At 43.8% G+C, this 14,539-nt stretch overlaps 1 protein-coding gene across 1 annotated transcript in view; it reads left to right on the top strand.

Moving 5' to 3' along the window:
• LOC126485076 (uncharacterized) overlaps positions 1-14,539 on the top strand; it is a 320,715-nt gene that overhangs the window by 222,558 nt on the left and 83,618 nt on the right. The window contains exon 3 of the mRNA XM_050108679.1: positions 7,290-7,434. Coding sequence (XP_049964636.1) covers positions 7,290-7,434 — 145 coding nt within the window. The remainder of the gene's footprint in view (positions 1-7,289; positions 7,435-14,539) is intronic.

Here is a 14,539-nt window from a genome sequence, read left to right as displayed (position 1 = left end):
AAAACAAATGGCTGGCTTCCATTCATTGTTACCATTCCGAGTAACCTGACTTAATTTACTAAAGACATTACATTTCTTCTGCTGAAGCGCTACACATTAATATCTCGTGGGACTAAGAGGATGGTCAGTCCGAATATCCACTGTTTACTTGTCTGGAAGAAGAATGTAACAGAAATGCTGAAAAATTATAACCGGCAAATACCTGAAGAAAGATGTTTATGAACCCGAACAGAAACGTTCAAGGACAAACAGAAGAGCTACTTTAGAATCCTGAGCAGATAGCATGATTGTCTATGGGCAACCACTGTGCGTCTAGGGATGCCTCTGGGCATCCGGATTAGGTTTCCAGTGATTTCTTTAAATCTCTTTAGGTGATTACTGTGACCATTCCTTTGAAACGACACGGTGGAGTTCTTTCCGTAACCTTCTCTGATTCGAGCTTTCTTCCTCCTTTCGTTACGCCCTTGGCAGCGCCTAACTTCAGTTGATAAATAAAAACTGGATGCTCAGGGGCAGTTCGCCTGCAATTCAGCATCATGGAGAGGATCCTTGTCGAAAGTCTTTTTGTCGATCGATACACACGGAAGGTAGAAGGAGCAGTCTCATGGGGACCTATCTTGGTTTTCAGTACTTCGTTAACAGAAAGATGCTTGATTCCACATACCTGTCCGTGCCTAGGTTTGTTATTGGATACAGTGTGCTGGCGGTTATATGAGCCTCGCTGCTAGTAAATAAGACTTCTTCCATAAAATCGCAGCATTTGTATTGCTAACTTCCACCATGTTTTTAATTCTGTTTCTCTGGTTATTTGGTCCAATCCCCAAGTCTTCTTGTCGATGACACACATGCTATTACTGTCAAGTCATTAGTTTTTCAATTCCTGAACCACGTCATGTATCTCTTAATGTTTTATTCAATAACATTTTATCCGCATACCTGTTACATGCAGCATCCTCGGATATAAGTGTCACATGTTTCAGTCTCTGTCTGTCCCATTTTTTCTCCCTGTGTACCCTTGCAGAACTAAATTACTCGTGGATGCTTTATTACATCCTATGCAAAACTTGTATTTGCTGTTGTATCGGTTTTCCGTTGATGACTTTCCTGATTTGTTTTTCCTTGCACTTCTTCTTCTTGTACCTCACGTTAGCAGCAATTCTATACTCCCACGACATGAAAGTGTGTATGTGCTGATAACCATAGAGATGAAGTCATTTAATATGCAAGTGACTCATTTAAATGTGATATGATTCATGCTACTGCTGTAGAGATTGTGTAGGTTTCAGCGCACAGCGCAAGTTAACAGGAAAAGTGGTAAAGGCACTGCTACCACAAGAGGTCTTTCTGGAAACAACTTGTTAATCGTTTGTCGACTGACGTTGTAGTATATCTGTTAGAAATCCAGGCCGCCTACCGGGACACCAGAAACGTCGGTCTGTGGTGAACGAGTGTGGCACGGCAGAAAAAATGCGTCAAAAATTCCGCTAGAAGTTAGCGAATCGAAGAGGACATGACCATACCAGAAGGGACTTTCACAAGGCCAGAATCAAGTGACACCTAAGGGAAGAAATTTCGTATGGTAAATTGCTTTTGAGAAGATTCGTGTGCTATAAAGAAAATCTAGCAGTCAGTTAAGTCAAACCCAACTAGTTCAAGAACGCATCTCTCACGATTTAATGTTAGTAAACTAGACGAGAGTAGTACAGAACTCCTAGCCGCAGTTCAGTACTGTTGGAGTCGAGGATGAGTGGAGACGCTTCGCTACCGGCTGCTGGCTTCGTACGGCGCCCTACCTGTCGTCTGCCACTGCCGCCCGGTCTACACTAGACCGCTGGTGGCGTCGCGAGTCATTCACAGTGAAGGCACAACATTCACCGTATCTGGTTGAGGGTGCACGGGAGACGGCCAGCCCAGAACTAAATCGTACAATGTAGGATTTCACGGCTGGTGTTTGTGATATCGCTGACATTTTATTTATGGGTGTAAGGTCGTGGCCCATAATGCTCTGCCTAACTTTTCGTCTTCCTCTACTGGAGACATCATCAAATGCTTTGATTATTCAGGAAAGCTGTTGCAGACTCAAAACAAGTTCATGAAGCCGAACTGTTTATATGTATCCATGAAACCGTCGGTCCGTGACGTCATCAGACTACTGCCTAATATCGCGGAGTCGTACCGATGTATGTTGTGGAACTAGTAGAGTAAAAGTGTTGGCGTTGTTTGTTTTATTTAGCACTAGGCCAGTTTCAATCCTTTTTGTTTTCTGTTGAAATTATTTTTGTGCTTGTGAATTTGTATGGCCTCTCTGCACGATCTAGAGTAGTAATCAATAGGTCTTGCTGATACCACAGTGTCAGAGAAACAAATTTGGTGGTCTCCCGGTCCTAGCGCTCGATCTGCTACTAGTGATTGATCTGTCCTGTTGAGGCGACAATACTGATTTGTATCAACGGGCACGTGATCGTAGTACGAGTATCGCAGACAAAACACATTATTTCGGCATGCAACATTTCAAATGCTTCCAGGCCTTCATCTCTGATGTATACTCCATACACATTTTATTTCCACAGAATGTTATTGTTGTTGTCTTCAGTCTTGAGACTGGTTTGATGCAGCTCTCCATGCTACTCTATCCTGTGCAAGCTTCTTCATCTCCCAGTACTTACTGCAACCTACATCCTTCTGAATCTGCTTAGTGTATTCATCTCTTGGTCTCTCTCTACGATTTTTACCCTCCACGCTGCCCTCCAATGCTAAATTTGTGATCCCTTGATGCCTCAGAACATGTCCTACCAACCGGTCCCTTCTTCTTGTCAAGTTGTGCCACAAACTCCTCTTCTCCACAATTCTATTCAATGCCTCCTCATTAGTTATGTGATCTACCCATCTAATCTTCAGCATTCTTCTGTAGCACCACATTTCGAAAGCTTCTATTCTCTTCTTGTCCAAACTAGTTATCGTCCATGTTTCACTTCCATACATGGCTACACTCCACACAAATACTTTCAGAAACGACTTCCTGACACTTAAATCTATACTCGATGTTAACAAATTTCTCTTCTTCAGAAACGCCTTCCTTGCCATTGCCAGTCTACATTTTATATCCTCTCTACTTCGACCATCATCAGTTGTTTTGCTCCCCAAATAGCAAAACTCCTTTACTACTTTAAGCTTCCACAGAATACTAATCCCAAACAATGAAGTTTCGAAACCCAATTAGTATTTGACAACAGACGAGTTATTTTAATCCTGTAATACATATGTGCTCTACTTGTGAACACTACCCTGGGGAACTGCGTAAAACAACTAACAAAATAATTCAAATAACTATCCCAATGTCGGAAATTCATGTCTGTTGCTGTGGAATTGTTGTTAACAATCTGTTGAATAGGGAAATCAGATTTCGCACGATAGTTTACATACATTCTGCCAGGGCATAAGGACGATATATATATATATATATATATATATATATATATATATATATATATATATATATATATTTCAGACCTAGCCGTTGTCTTTCTGGTTTCTTCTTTGGACCAACACAACAGCTTCCTGCTGTAGCAGTATTCTCGTTTGTGATGCTTTGCGTTATGACCTGATTGGCTAACTTCTGTGGTTAATCACCCGCAAACGGCACAGTACATCAAATTTTTTCCTCAACAATTATTTTTCAGCACAACCGCCTCCCCTCTCCTCCGCAGCACCCTTACAAGCTTTTGAGACTGTTTCGGACCACTTTCAATATTCCCTTAAGAAACCTGTCATAAATTATCCATCAAAATTTAAGAAAAATAATGAGGTCCATATCTGCAACAAAAGATGGAAAAATAACCGATGCTAACCCATTATTAAACCTGTCAGTGGCTCAGAAAGGATTTCCACAAGATCTTTGATCATTTGCCCAGTAACATTGAGAGGCACCCACATGCCTTGCTCATACTGTGACATCAAGCAGTCAGACCTGCAAGATGAGTGGTCTGCCAAGCGAGTGGATTCATTCTTATTTATCGAGTAACATGAACTCTAGTACTCACACTTAAGTTACAAGTTATCCTCCTATATGATTAATACGCAAAGGAAACACGCATCTGACTATCAGTAATTTACAGAACTCTGACTGTACACCACGCACTGGCAATACCACATTTTCTTTCTTTTTTTTTATTTAACGGCTTTTGTCAACACGTGGCCACCGCACTGAATATGAATGGCGCACACATTATAAATTCGGGACGTTATGACAACATACAATTCGAAGGAAAAGTCCACCAATCTTTTTCTTTTCACTATCTTATTTATTCCGATAAATTCTCTAACCTAAACACACAAATTCTATAACCTACAACAATAACACATGAGAAATTCCGCCCAGTGGGCATGGCTTTACATTGGTGAATCTCTATATTATGGTCTCGTAATTATTTAACGCTACAGTGCACTTTCTGGATAGGATGGTGGATCTTTTATTATTTCTCACACTTCGACTCTCACAATCATCATCACAAAACTATCCTCCAGACCGAGCAGTACAGAAGGAACAAGCATAACCCACTAATCTTTTGCAACTACCTTGCTACTCTCCCATGCAAACCACACATACCCAAATTACATGACATACACCACACTACAATATGAAATACTACACAGAGAATAGTCACAACATTATCACTTTCAGCTTTCCCACTTCAATTAATATTTATCCCAGTTTCACACGACACTGCCCCACTTCGTAATTCTACTTTTCTACTATGAACTCTGGAGATATATGCACGTCTTCCTGTGCAATGCAAGCCAAGTGGCGGTGCTGGATAGACGGTCGACTCACCTTGCTTCTCTCTCAGAGTTTGAATCTAGCGTCACACGAAATCATATCACGCAAAGTAATATTAAGAACGTATTCATCACACACGCGAGTCCTCAACTGATACCATGGACGAGTACTTCTCTTTATCTTTTGTCTCATACACAGTTTGAGACTCACACAGTACTCACCACGTGGAAGTACTCGTTTCTAATATCAAGTCCTGCACACGCCATTTCTTAAATATTTCAACTTATGGTACACACGCTATTTCTCAAATATTTCAACTTATTGTACACACGCTAGTAATTCAGCTTAACTTAAGCACACAGAGGTATTTCAACTTATTGCTACACGTGGTTTCATTGTGACCGTTGGTCACTTCCGAAGATTACTACAATCCCATTAATATTACCTGCCTGACGTTTAATTCTCCCCACAAAAGTTCCTAAAATACAGAAATTATTATTTCAAACTACTCTTAAATATTCCTCCTATTTTCAATGTCGGCCGGTACTGCACCCTTTCAACATAAAATGTCTGCTGCCTGACAGTTATGAAAGCAAATTTTAAATCTAATCTAATATTATTTCTGCTCGACAGCCCCTTCTGTTATACACTGGTTTTAAATGTAGTTCCACTACTGTACACTTATCGTGTATACTGGCTTGTTTCACGTCATTTAGATAAAATGATCATTGAAATGATACATGGAACATGTAACTAATTAACTGAGTAACTAATGGCATTCCTACTTTGTGCCATTCAGCATATCTCCATGTCGATCCATCTTACCACGCCGATTGCATACACTGAGGTGACAAATGTCATAGGATAGCAATATCTGCATCTACAGATGACGGTAGTATCGCGTACACAAGGTATAAAAGAGCAGTGCGTTGGCGGAGCTGTCACCTGTACTCAGGTGATTTGTGTGAAAAGCTTCCCGACCTGATTATGGTCGCACGACGGGCATTAAAAGTCTTCGAACGTGGAGTGGTAGTGAGATCCAGGCCAACTGGACATACCCCGGAAATCGTTACGGATTCTATACTGTGCCTAGAATACCAAATTTCAGGCATCACGCTGTAGCTGATGGCCTTCGCTAGACCACTGAGAGCAGGCTCGTTTGCATAGGATTGTGACTGGTGACAGACAACCAACACTCTGTGAAACAACCACAGAAATCAATGTGAGACGTACGACGAACCTATCGGTTAGAACAATGTGGCGAAATCTGTCGTTCAATGGCTGTAGCAACAGAAGAGATACGCGAGTGAGTTTGCTAACAGCACGCCATCGCCTACTGCGCCTCTCCTTGGCTTCTGACCATATCGGTTGGACCCCAGATGACTGTAAGACTTTGACCTAGTCAGATGAGACCCAATTTCAGGTAGAGTTCGAGTGTGGTTGGCTCAAATGGCTCTGAGCACTATGGGACTCAACATCTTAGGTCATAAGTCCCCTAGAACTTAGAACTACTTAAACCTAACTAACCTAAGGACATCACACACACCCATTCCCGAGGCAGGATTCGAACCTGCGACCGTAGCAGTCCCGCGGTTCCGGACTGCAGCGCCAGAACCGCACGGCCACCGCGGCCGGTTCGAGTGTGGTGCAGACCCCACGAAGCCATGGATCCAAGACGTCAACAAGGCACTGTGGAAGATGGTGGTCGCTGCATAATGGTGTGGGCAGTGTTTACATGGAATTGATTTGGTCCTCTGTTCGATCTGAACCGATTGTTAACGGGAAATGGTTATGTTCGGCTACTTGGAGACCATTTGCAGCCATTCGTGAACTTATTGTCCCAAAAAACGACGCAATTTTTATGGATGCCGATGTACCTTGTCACTCGGCCACAGTTGTCCACGTTTGATTTGAGGAACATTCTGGGCAGTTCGAGGGAATGATTTGGCCATCCATATCGTCCGACGTGAATCTCGTCGAACATTTATGGGACATAGCGGAGAGGCCACACACACTCCTGCACCGGCAACACTTTTGCAATTACGGACGGCTATAGAGGCAGCACGACGCAGTATTTTTACAAAAGACTTCCAGTGACTCGTTAAACTCATCCCACGTCGAGTTGCTGCTCTACTCCGGCCAAAAGGAGGTCCGACACGATTTTAGGAGCTATCCCACGATTTTTGTCACCTCAGCGTACAACCGACTGGCACTTCCACTACACGTTACTGCCATAAATTACGTGAGGGATGCTGGGTCAGATGACCGCCTGGGTCTTCTACACAATCTGTAGCGCTTCAAAGCGTCCAGTGTGCTCTGCTAAGTTGGGGAAAAATTTGGTGTGGTGAGCGTAAAGTACAGCTGACTTGAGTTATGATGACAACCGTCCATATGACCACTGTGATGTGTGAGCGGATTCCGAGCTGAGCGCGCGCGGCGGCGGCGGCGGCGGCGTCCCCGTATGACAACGCCTGTGACCGGGTGCGGCCGCCCTGCCCCCCTCCTGTTGCAGTCGGACCTGACGTGCCGCAACACGGAGTCGACCGTGGGCGCCATCTACACGCGCACCAACTTCGTCACGCTCAAGTACGTGACCGACGGCTGGGGCACCGACTCCAACGGCTTCCGGCTCGTCATCACCGCCTTCAAGGACAAAAGTAATGCTCAGCTCAGCTCGGCGCCTAGCGCCCGCCTCCGTATGTACAGCTCGCGCTCTCCACTTCTTTCAGTGTAGCCGTACTGCTGCTGCGCTTTCTGTTTGCATCTGCCCATGTTTTGTGATTGCTGCTCTGCGACACAACCTCTTCCTACTATCCAATGCAGATGACATGCAAGGAACTTTATTTTATCCGACGAAATATGCAGAATACTGCTTGATATTGAGTGTTTCGTTGACCAATATTTGGACTGTGTACTCTCTAGTCACTTTATATGAGGGTCACATAAATGAAAACCGAACAACCGCCACAAAGGGACAGTGAAATCGTTCCATTAACAGTAATCGCCACACGCGTTAAGACATTTATCCCACCGGGAGACGAGATGATCCATTCCTTGTTGGTAGCACGCGGCAGGCCGCTGATGGTTCCACACGACTCACGCTTCCCCGTACCACTGAAATCAATGTCCACGCATGTCTTTCCTCAGGTCACCAAAGGTGTGAAAATGACGCGGTGAAAGATCGGGGCTGTACGGAGGGTGTTGCAGTGTTTCGCAGCCAAATCGCTGAAGCGCGGCCTCTGTCTGATTTGCAGTTGGGACAGGTGTCATCCAGCAACAGAATTATTTCGGCCGACAACCTTCTTGGGCATCCTGAATTTGTGGCACGGTAAAGTTTCTGTAAAGTGTCTTCGTAGTGCTGCACACTGACTGTGGTGTCACGCTCGAGGAACTCGACGAGCGGACGGCTCCTGCAGTCGAAGAAGAAGGTCATCGTGACCTTAGCAGAACTTGTGTGAACAGCTGCAGAAATGATCGTCCTGCTGCGCGATAATGCCTGCCCCCATATTGCCAGTCGGACGAAGGCTACGGTTCAACGATTTGGCCCGGAAGCATTTCATCATCCTGCGTACAGCCACTGTGTGGTTTTCACAGCTTTGGCGACCTCAAGAAAGGCATCCATGAACGTCGGTTTCAGTCAGACGAGGAAGTGGAAAAGTGGGTACAGTTGTGAATCCGTCAGCCGTCAACTGCGTTCTATGAAACAGGAATTGATCGTCTCGTATCCCAGTGACATAAATGTCTTTAATGTGTGTGATGGTTACTTTTTAATGGAAACATTCTGTGGTCCCATTCTGGCATACGTTTGGTTTTAATTTGACTGCCTCTTATAGTTTATTCGGAAAATGAAGCCTGCTCGAATTAGTTAGTCATTAATTACTTGAAACGCTGCAGTTAATGTGCATGTGTTACAAATCATCTTACAGGTAAATGTGATTGAAGGATACCTCTGACAGCGCAACTAACATCCACTGACAGCTAAGATTAGCCGCCTCAACAAAGAATTTCATTATTCAGCAGAGTGTGCGCTGACTCTGTAACTTCCTGACAGATTAAAACTGTATGCCGAACCGCTACTCGAACCTAGGACCTCCGCCATTTCGCAGTAAGGTGCTCTACCGACTAAGCTGTCGAAGCAACACTCACTACCCAGCCTCACAGCTTTGCTTTGAGCAGCACTTCTTCCTCTAACTTCCAAATTTCACAGATGTTCTCCTACATGCCATCTGGAACTAACACCCCTAGAAGAAAGGATGTGCCGGAGGACACCATGAGGCTCGGAAGGTATGAGAAGCTGTAAGCGAGGAAGCAAAGCTGAAACTGGGAGTTAACAAGGTGCAAGAACTTCGGGTTTCTGTAGATGTCTAATTGATTGGCTCCAGAAAAAACATGAGAATTCTTTGCATTTATAAATTTAATTTTTAGAGCAAAATGAGTCATAAAGTATTTCAGAAGAAGGAGAAATTACAATACCATTTGTAAGTGAAAGAATCAGGGTTTATTATTTTATTACTTTTTGAGTTCAGAAATGCATTTTTCCCTTACCATTCAGCTTTCAGTTAAGAAGATTCTGAAATTAAAGAAGGAATAAAAATTAACAATTGATAAAAAGTACTTGCCTGAACCAAAGAAACAGTTAAGTCAATTAATTTCTTCCCAGGATAATTATTATATTTTAACAAGCAAGGTAAAAGAAAGATACCTTGTCTTTTAACGAGAATCATATGTAAAATACTGTCACAAAACCAATAAAATAAGATAGCTCAGTAGGTGGAGAACTTGCCCGCGAAAGGCACAGGTCATAGTTCTGAGTCTCGGCCGAGGGTACAGTTTTAATCTCCCAGAAGATTCAAGAACTGTACGGGGTTGGCAATTGAACAGATTTCTGGTGTTCTGTTCGTACGGCAACAGATAGTGTTTGCTCGGCTTGAGCAGTGCGCTTGCGTTTTCGCTGTCAGGCGTATGTCGTAGATGCTGCTTCCAAAAATAAATAACACATTCCTGGCTGACCTCGAAAACTTAAATGTCCAGCAGTATTCTTGAAATCTTATAAATTGGTCGATGAGCTAGGAAAGTATCATGATTCAAAACTATGTTTTAATTCTTCCCTACAGTTTTATTTGTTGATGGCGACAGTGGAATAAAAAATTAATTAACAGAGTACTACAGTCGTGTAATGTCAAACATTCAACCAATCAGCTGAAAACAGCAGGTTGTCATGGAAATGCTTGAGGAGTGCTTAAGTAGTGTAATATGGGGAAGTAACCGGCCGAGTATATTGTTTTAAATGTAAGAATGTGCATTAAATCTATAAACAGATTTACTCCGAAATACAACGAAATCAGTGGGCCTTTAACAGGCACTATGGAAAACGTACGTAATACGACCTTAAAACTTGAATTCACAACATCATCTCAAAACTAGCGCTGCTGTATGTTGGCGAGATGTGATCATTACGAGAGCAACATATGAAAAGAATATAAACACTCAATATGATGATAACACGTACCACGTGCGCGATTTTTAGAAAGAAAATTTGTCCGCGAACCGAAGGGAAAGGTGGCAACCTGAATAGGGAAACGTATAGCCGTCAACGGCTCTCGTATATAGGACGTCAGACTTCTGCAACGTTCTTTTTCTTGCCAAAGGACAGAAAAATGAGTTTTGAGCTGACATCAGCTTATTCCCCATTAACAGTTTCATTAGTTTCAACTAAAATTTTCGGGTAGAAAATGAAGAAGAAAGCGATGGATTGTTCTGTAACATCTCGGTTATGTAATTCTATGTACAAGAATGAAAACATACTGTGTGGATTCTCTACTGGTATTTCTCCACTTTTTAAATAGTCTTATGACAATCGTCACGTGTCATCTATCATAAAGGCAAATATGTAAATAGAAACTACAGATACTGAAATAGAAGCACTTTGTCAAGTCTTGGAAAATCCGACTCAGCTAAGTACAATGATTACAATGATAAATACATGGAAAACAAACAACTTTGATGACCCAGTCTGCACGAGGGAAATTGCTTAAACGTGACATTTCCTTTCTTTGCTCGACAAAATATGGTCAGCTAAAATTTCATCCGTGTTATAATGAAGGGCTAAAGAAACTGGCATAGGCAAGCGTATTCAAACACAGAGATATGTAAACTGGCAGAATACGGCACTGCGGGCGGCAACGCCTATATAAGACAAGTGTCTGGCGCAGTTGTTCGATCGGTTACTGCTGCTACAATGGCATATTATCAAGATTTAAGTGAGTCCGAAGTGCTTTTGTAATCGGCGCACGAGCGATAGGACACAGCATCTTCGAGGTGGCGACGAAGTGCGGATTCTCCCGCACGGCTATTTCACGAATGTACGGCCATTTCACGAAAGATCCTGCAAGAACGGAACCAACGGTGACTGAAGAGAATCGTCCAACATGACAGAAATGCAACCCTTCTTCAAATTGTTGCGGATTTCAATACTGGGCAATCAACAAGTGTCAGTGTCATAACCGATATGGGATTTCGGAGCCGAAGACCCACTCGTGTACCCTTGATGTCTGCACGTCACAGAGCTTTACACCTCACCTGGGCCCGTCGTCACTGGCATTGGACCTTTGATGACTGGAAACGTGTTGCCTGGTCGGACGAGTCTCGTTTCAAATTGTATCTAACGGATGGACGTGTACCTCATGAATCCATGGTCCCTACATGTCTGCAGGGGTTGTTCAAGCTGGTAGAGGCTCTGCAGTGGTGTGGGGCGTGACCAGTTGGGGTGGTATTGGACCCCTGATACGTCTAAATACGACTCTGACAGGTGACACGAACGTACGCATCCTGTCTGGTCTCCTGCATGCATTCATGTCCATTGAGTATTCAGACGGACTTGGTCAATAGTAACAGGACAATGTGACACCCCACACGTCCTGAATTGCTACAGGGTTTCTCCAGGAACACTCTTCTGGGTTTAAGTACTTCCGCTGGCCACCAAACTCCCCGAGACATGAACATTATTGAATACATCTGGGATGCCTTGCAACATGCTGTTCAGAAGAGATCTCCACCCACTCGTACTCCTACGGATTCATGGACAGCCCCGAAGGATTCATGATGTCAGTTCCCTCCAGCACTACTTCAGGCATTAGTCGAGGCCATGCCATGTCGTGTTGTGGCACTTATGGGTGCTCGCGGGGGCCCAACACGATACCAGGCAGGTGTACCAGTTTCTTTGGCCCTTTTGTGTATTAGATTGCTGATATGTAAATTCACTGCCCTTTTCTGAAGTGCTGTAATTTTCTTATTACGCGAAGTCCGTTTTTGCTATCGAATAAAAGCTTTCAAATATTTTATTTTGGTTTATTTTTAAGCGTTTTCAGTGGCATACTGAAAACGAAAATTAGAGGAGATAATAAGTAAAATAAACAATCAGATGTGTAAACACAGTTATAAAAGCCTTGGTGGCATGCGTTAGCCTCCGATTACACTGTAGTCGCGTTATGCGACTCTACTTTATTTTCTTTTTAACTCTTGCTAATTTGACTTAGCTTTTTGTCAAGATCAATGTCGCTGCACTCCTAAACGGAACATCAGTTGTGTAGAGTTTATGTTTCTCTATTGTGTTTGCAGGGAATGTGTAACGAAAATGTTTCTGTTATCACAGCGTATATGCAAAGCGGCTAGTCCTCGCAGACCGCAAAATTAAAATCAGATTTTTACTCACTATTAGCACGTAACACACGCACTGACTTCTTGTGATTAATGCTGTGAGTTTTTCGCCCCTTTGCACTTAATAGTGTGTGAATGTTAACACCTGGCTTCCCTATGTGTTCAAGTAGAATCTAGATCGAATCCCAGATTTCACGAAGCTGTTTGCCACACTTATTTGACATATTGAAATAAAAATTTTCTGCACGTTTCACCTTCTCGTATATGATATAACTAGTAACGTTTCGTCTGGTTTTACAAGCAGGCCTTCATCAGGATGAGTACTTGTGTCTCGAGGTTGCTCCTTTTTATTTATTATTTGAAAGTGGCTGGTGGTTCTGGAATATTACGGATCGAATGATTGCATTGAGGGGGAAATATATCAGATGCATAAAACTGGGTATAATTTACGTTAATGTTTGTTGTTTGCAATTGTGGAATCCGGCGGAAGCTACTTACGGTGGCACCTGAGACGCACTGGTTTTCTGCACCGGATGCATCCAATGTCTGCTCAAAAGCATGCGAACACCCTATTTAATGCAGATTTGTCCACTAGATGTCACAAGAGACGGACCCGCCAGTACGGAAGGAAGCGTGGAGTATTGTGTTGTCATTAGGAAAGCAACAACTACGGAATGTATCGGTCAGGAGAGTTCAGTGATTTCGAAAGTGGAATCGGCCGTGGCTGTCACCTGAGTACCATATCGATCAGGGACAGTTCGCCCCTCGTAAAGCTGCTTACGTCGTCTGCTGGTGATGCGACTGTGAAGTGGAAACGCGTAGAAACGACCACAGCTTGATCAAGACCAGGCAGGTCTCACCCACTGAAGCGTAGGGACCGTCGGGCATTGCGGACAGTGGTTGCACATAATCGTATGAAGTCAGCAGAAGGAATCACCTGTGAGTTCCAAAGTGCTACCAGTAGTCCTGCTAGTACGACGATTCAGCGTGAGTAATTAAAAAGAGAGGGATCAGTGGTCGCGCAGCTCCACGTAAGACACCCATTTCTGCAGTCAGTGTTACGCGACGCTTGGGGTGATCTAAAGAGCATCGCCTCTGGACAGCGAGTGACTGGAAACGAGTGATTTGGAGTGGTGATACTTCACGGCGTAACATCCAGCAATCCGATGAAAGTGTTTGGGGGGTGGCGAGTGCCTCTGCTACGTTGCCTGCCATCGTGTGCGGTACCAATAGTGAAGTACGGATGAAGTGGTTTTACAGTGCATGAATGTTTATCGTAATTGTAGTGTGCCCGTCTTATTGCGCTTAAGAAAATGCTAAATGCGGAAGGAAATGTACACATTTTACAACACTGTGTGTTGTGTACAGCAGCAATGGTGTGTAGGAAATAATCTTTCTGGTGCGGACTGGTCTGCCCTGACTGCCGATCTGAACGCCTTTGGTTTGAATTAGAGTGTTGACATCGATCCAGGTCTCAGCGCCTCTGGTCTTGGCTCTTGAGGAAGAATGGGCTGCCATTCCTCCACGGTCATTCATACCCCTCATTAGAAGCGTCCCCAGCAGAATTCAAGCCGTCATAAAGGCGAAGGTTGGACACACCTCACACTAATGTGCAGTAACAGGCGTCCGGATACTTCTGATCAGATAGTGCACGGTATGACCACGTCCGGCACAGCCTGGCCACCATTTCCTTCAAGTGAAAACGAAAGTATTGTGAATAGGCGGACGGCATGACAATGGGTTCGCCTTTTGCATTAATAGCGACAGATCTACTCAAGGAATCAGTCGGAAAGATGGCACTGCTCACCTCCTTCATGCGCCCTAAGTGCTGGTTCCGGCATGTAAACATTAAACAACATAGAGAAAAATAACTTTGCAATTTCCAACAGCACCCAAACCAACATGAGAAAAAACAGTTAAGAGTGGAAATCGATGTCTACAGGTTATGTGACGGGATACCTGAACACTGAGCTGCTTCATCGATGGATGGGCTGTGCTACAGAAGGAGACATCTGTTTCATCAAATAGCCTCCCCTATCACCAGATCTCACTCCGTGTGACATTATTCTGTCCGGACACATTAAAGATCTCGTGTGTGTACCGGCT

The sequence above is a fragment of the Schistocerca serialis genome, chromosome 6 (assembly GCF_023864345.2).
Source record: "Schistocerca serialis cubense isolate TAMUIC-IGC-003099 chromosome 6, iqSchSeri2.2, whole genome shotgun sequence".
In the NCBI taxonomy this organism is placed as follows: Eukaryota; Metazoa; Arthropoda; class Insecta; order Orthoptera; family Acrididae; genus Schistocerca; species Schistocerca serialis.
This window is presented reverse-complemented; position numbering and strand designations above follow the sequence as displayed.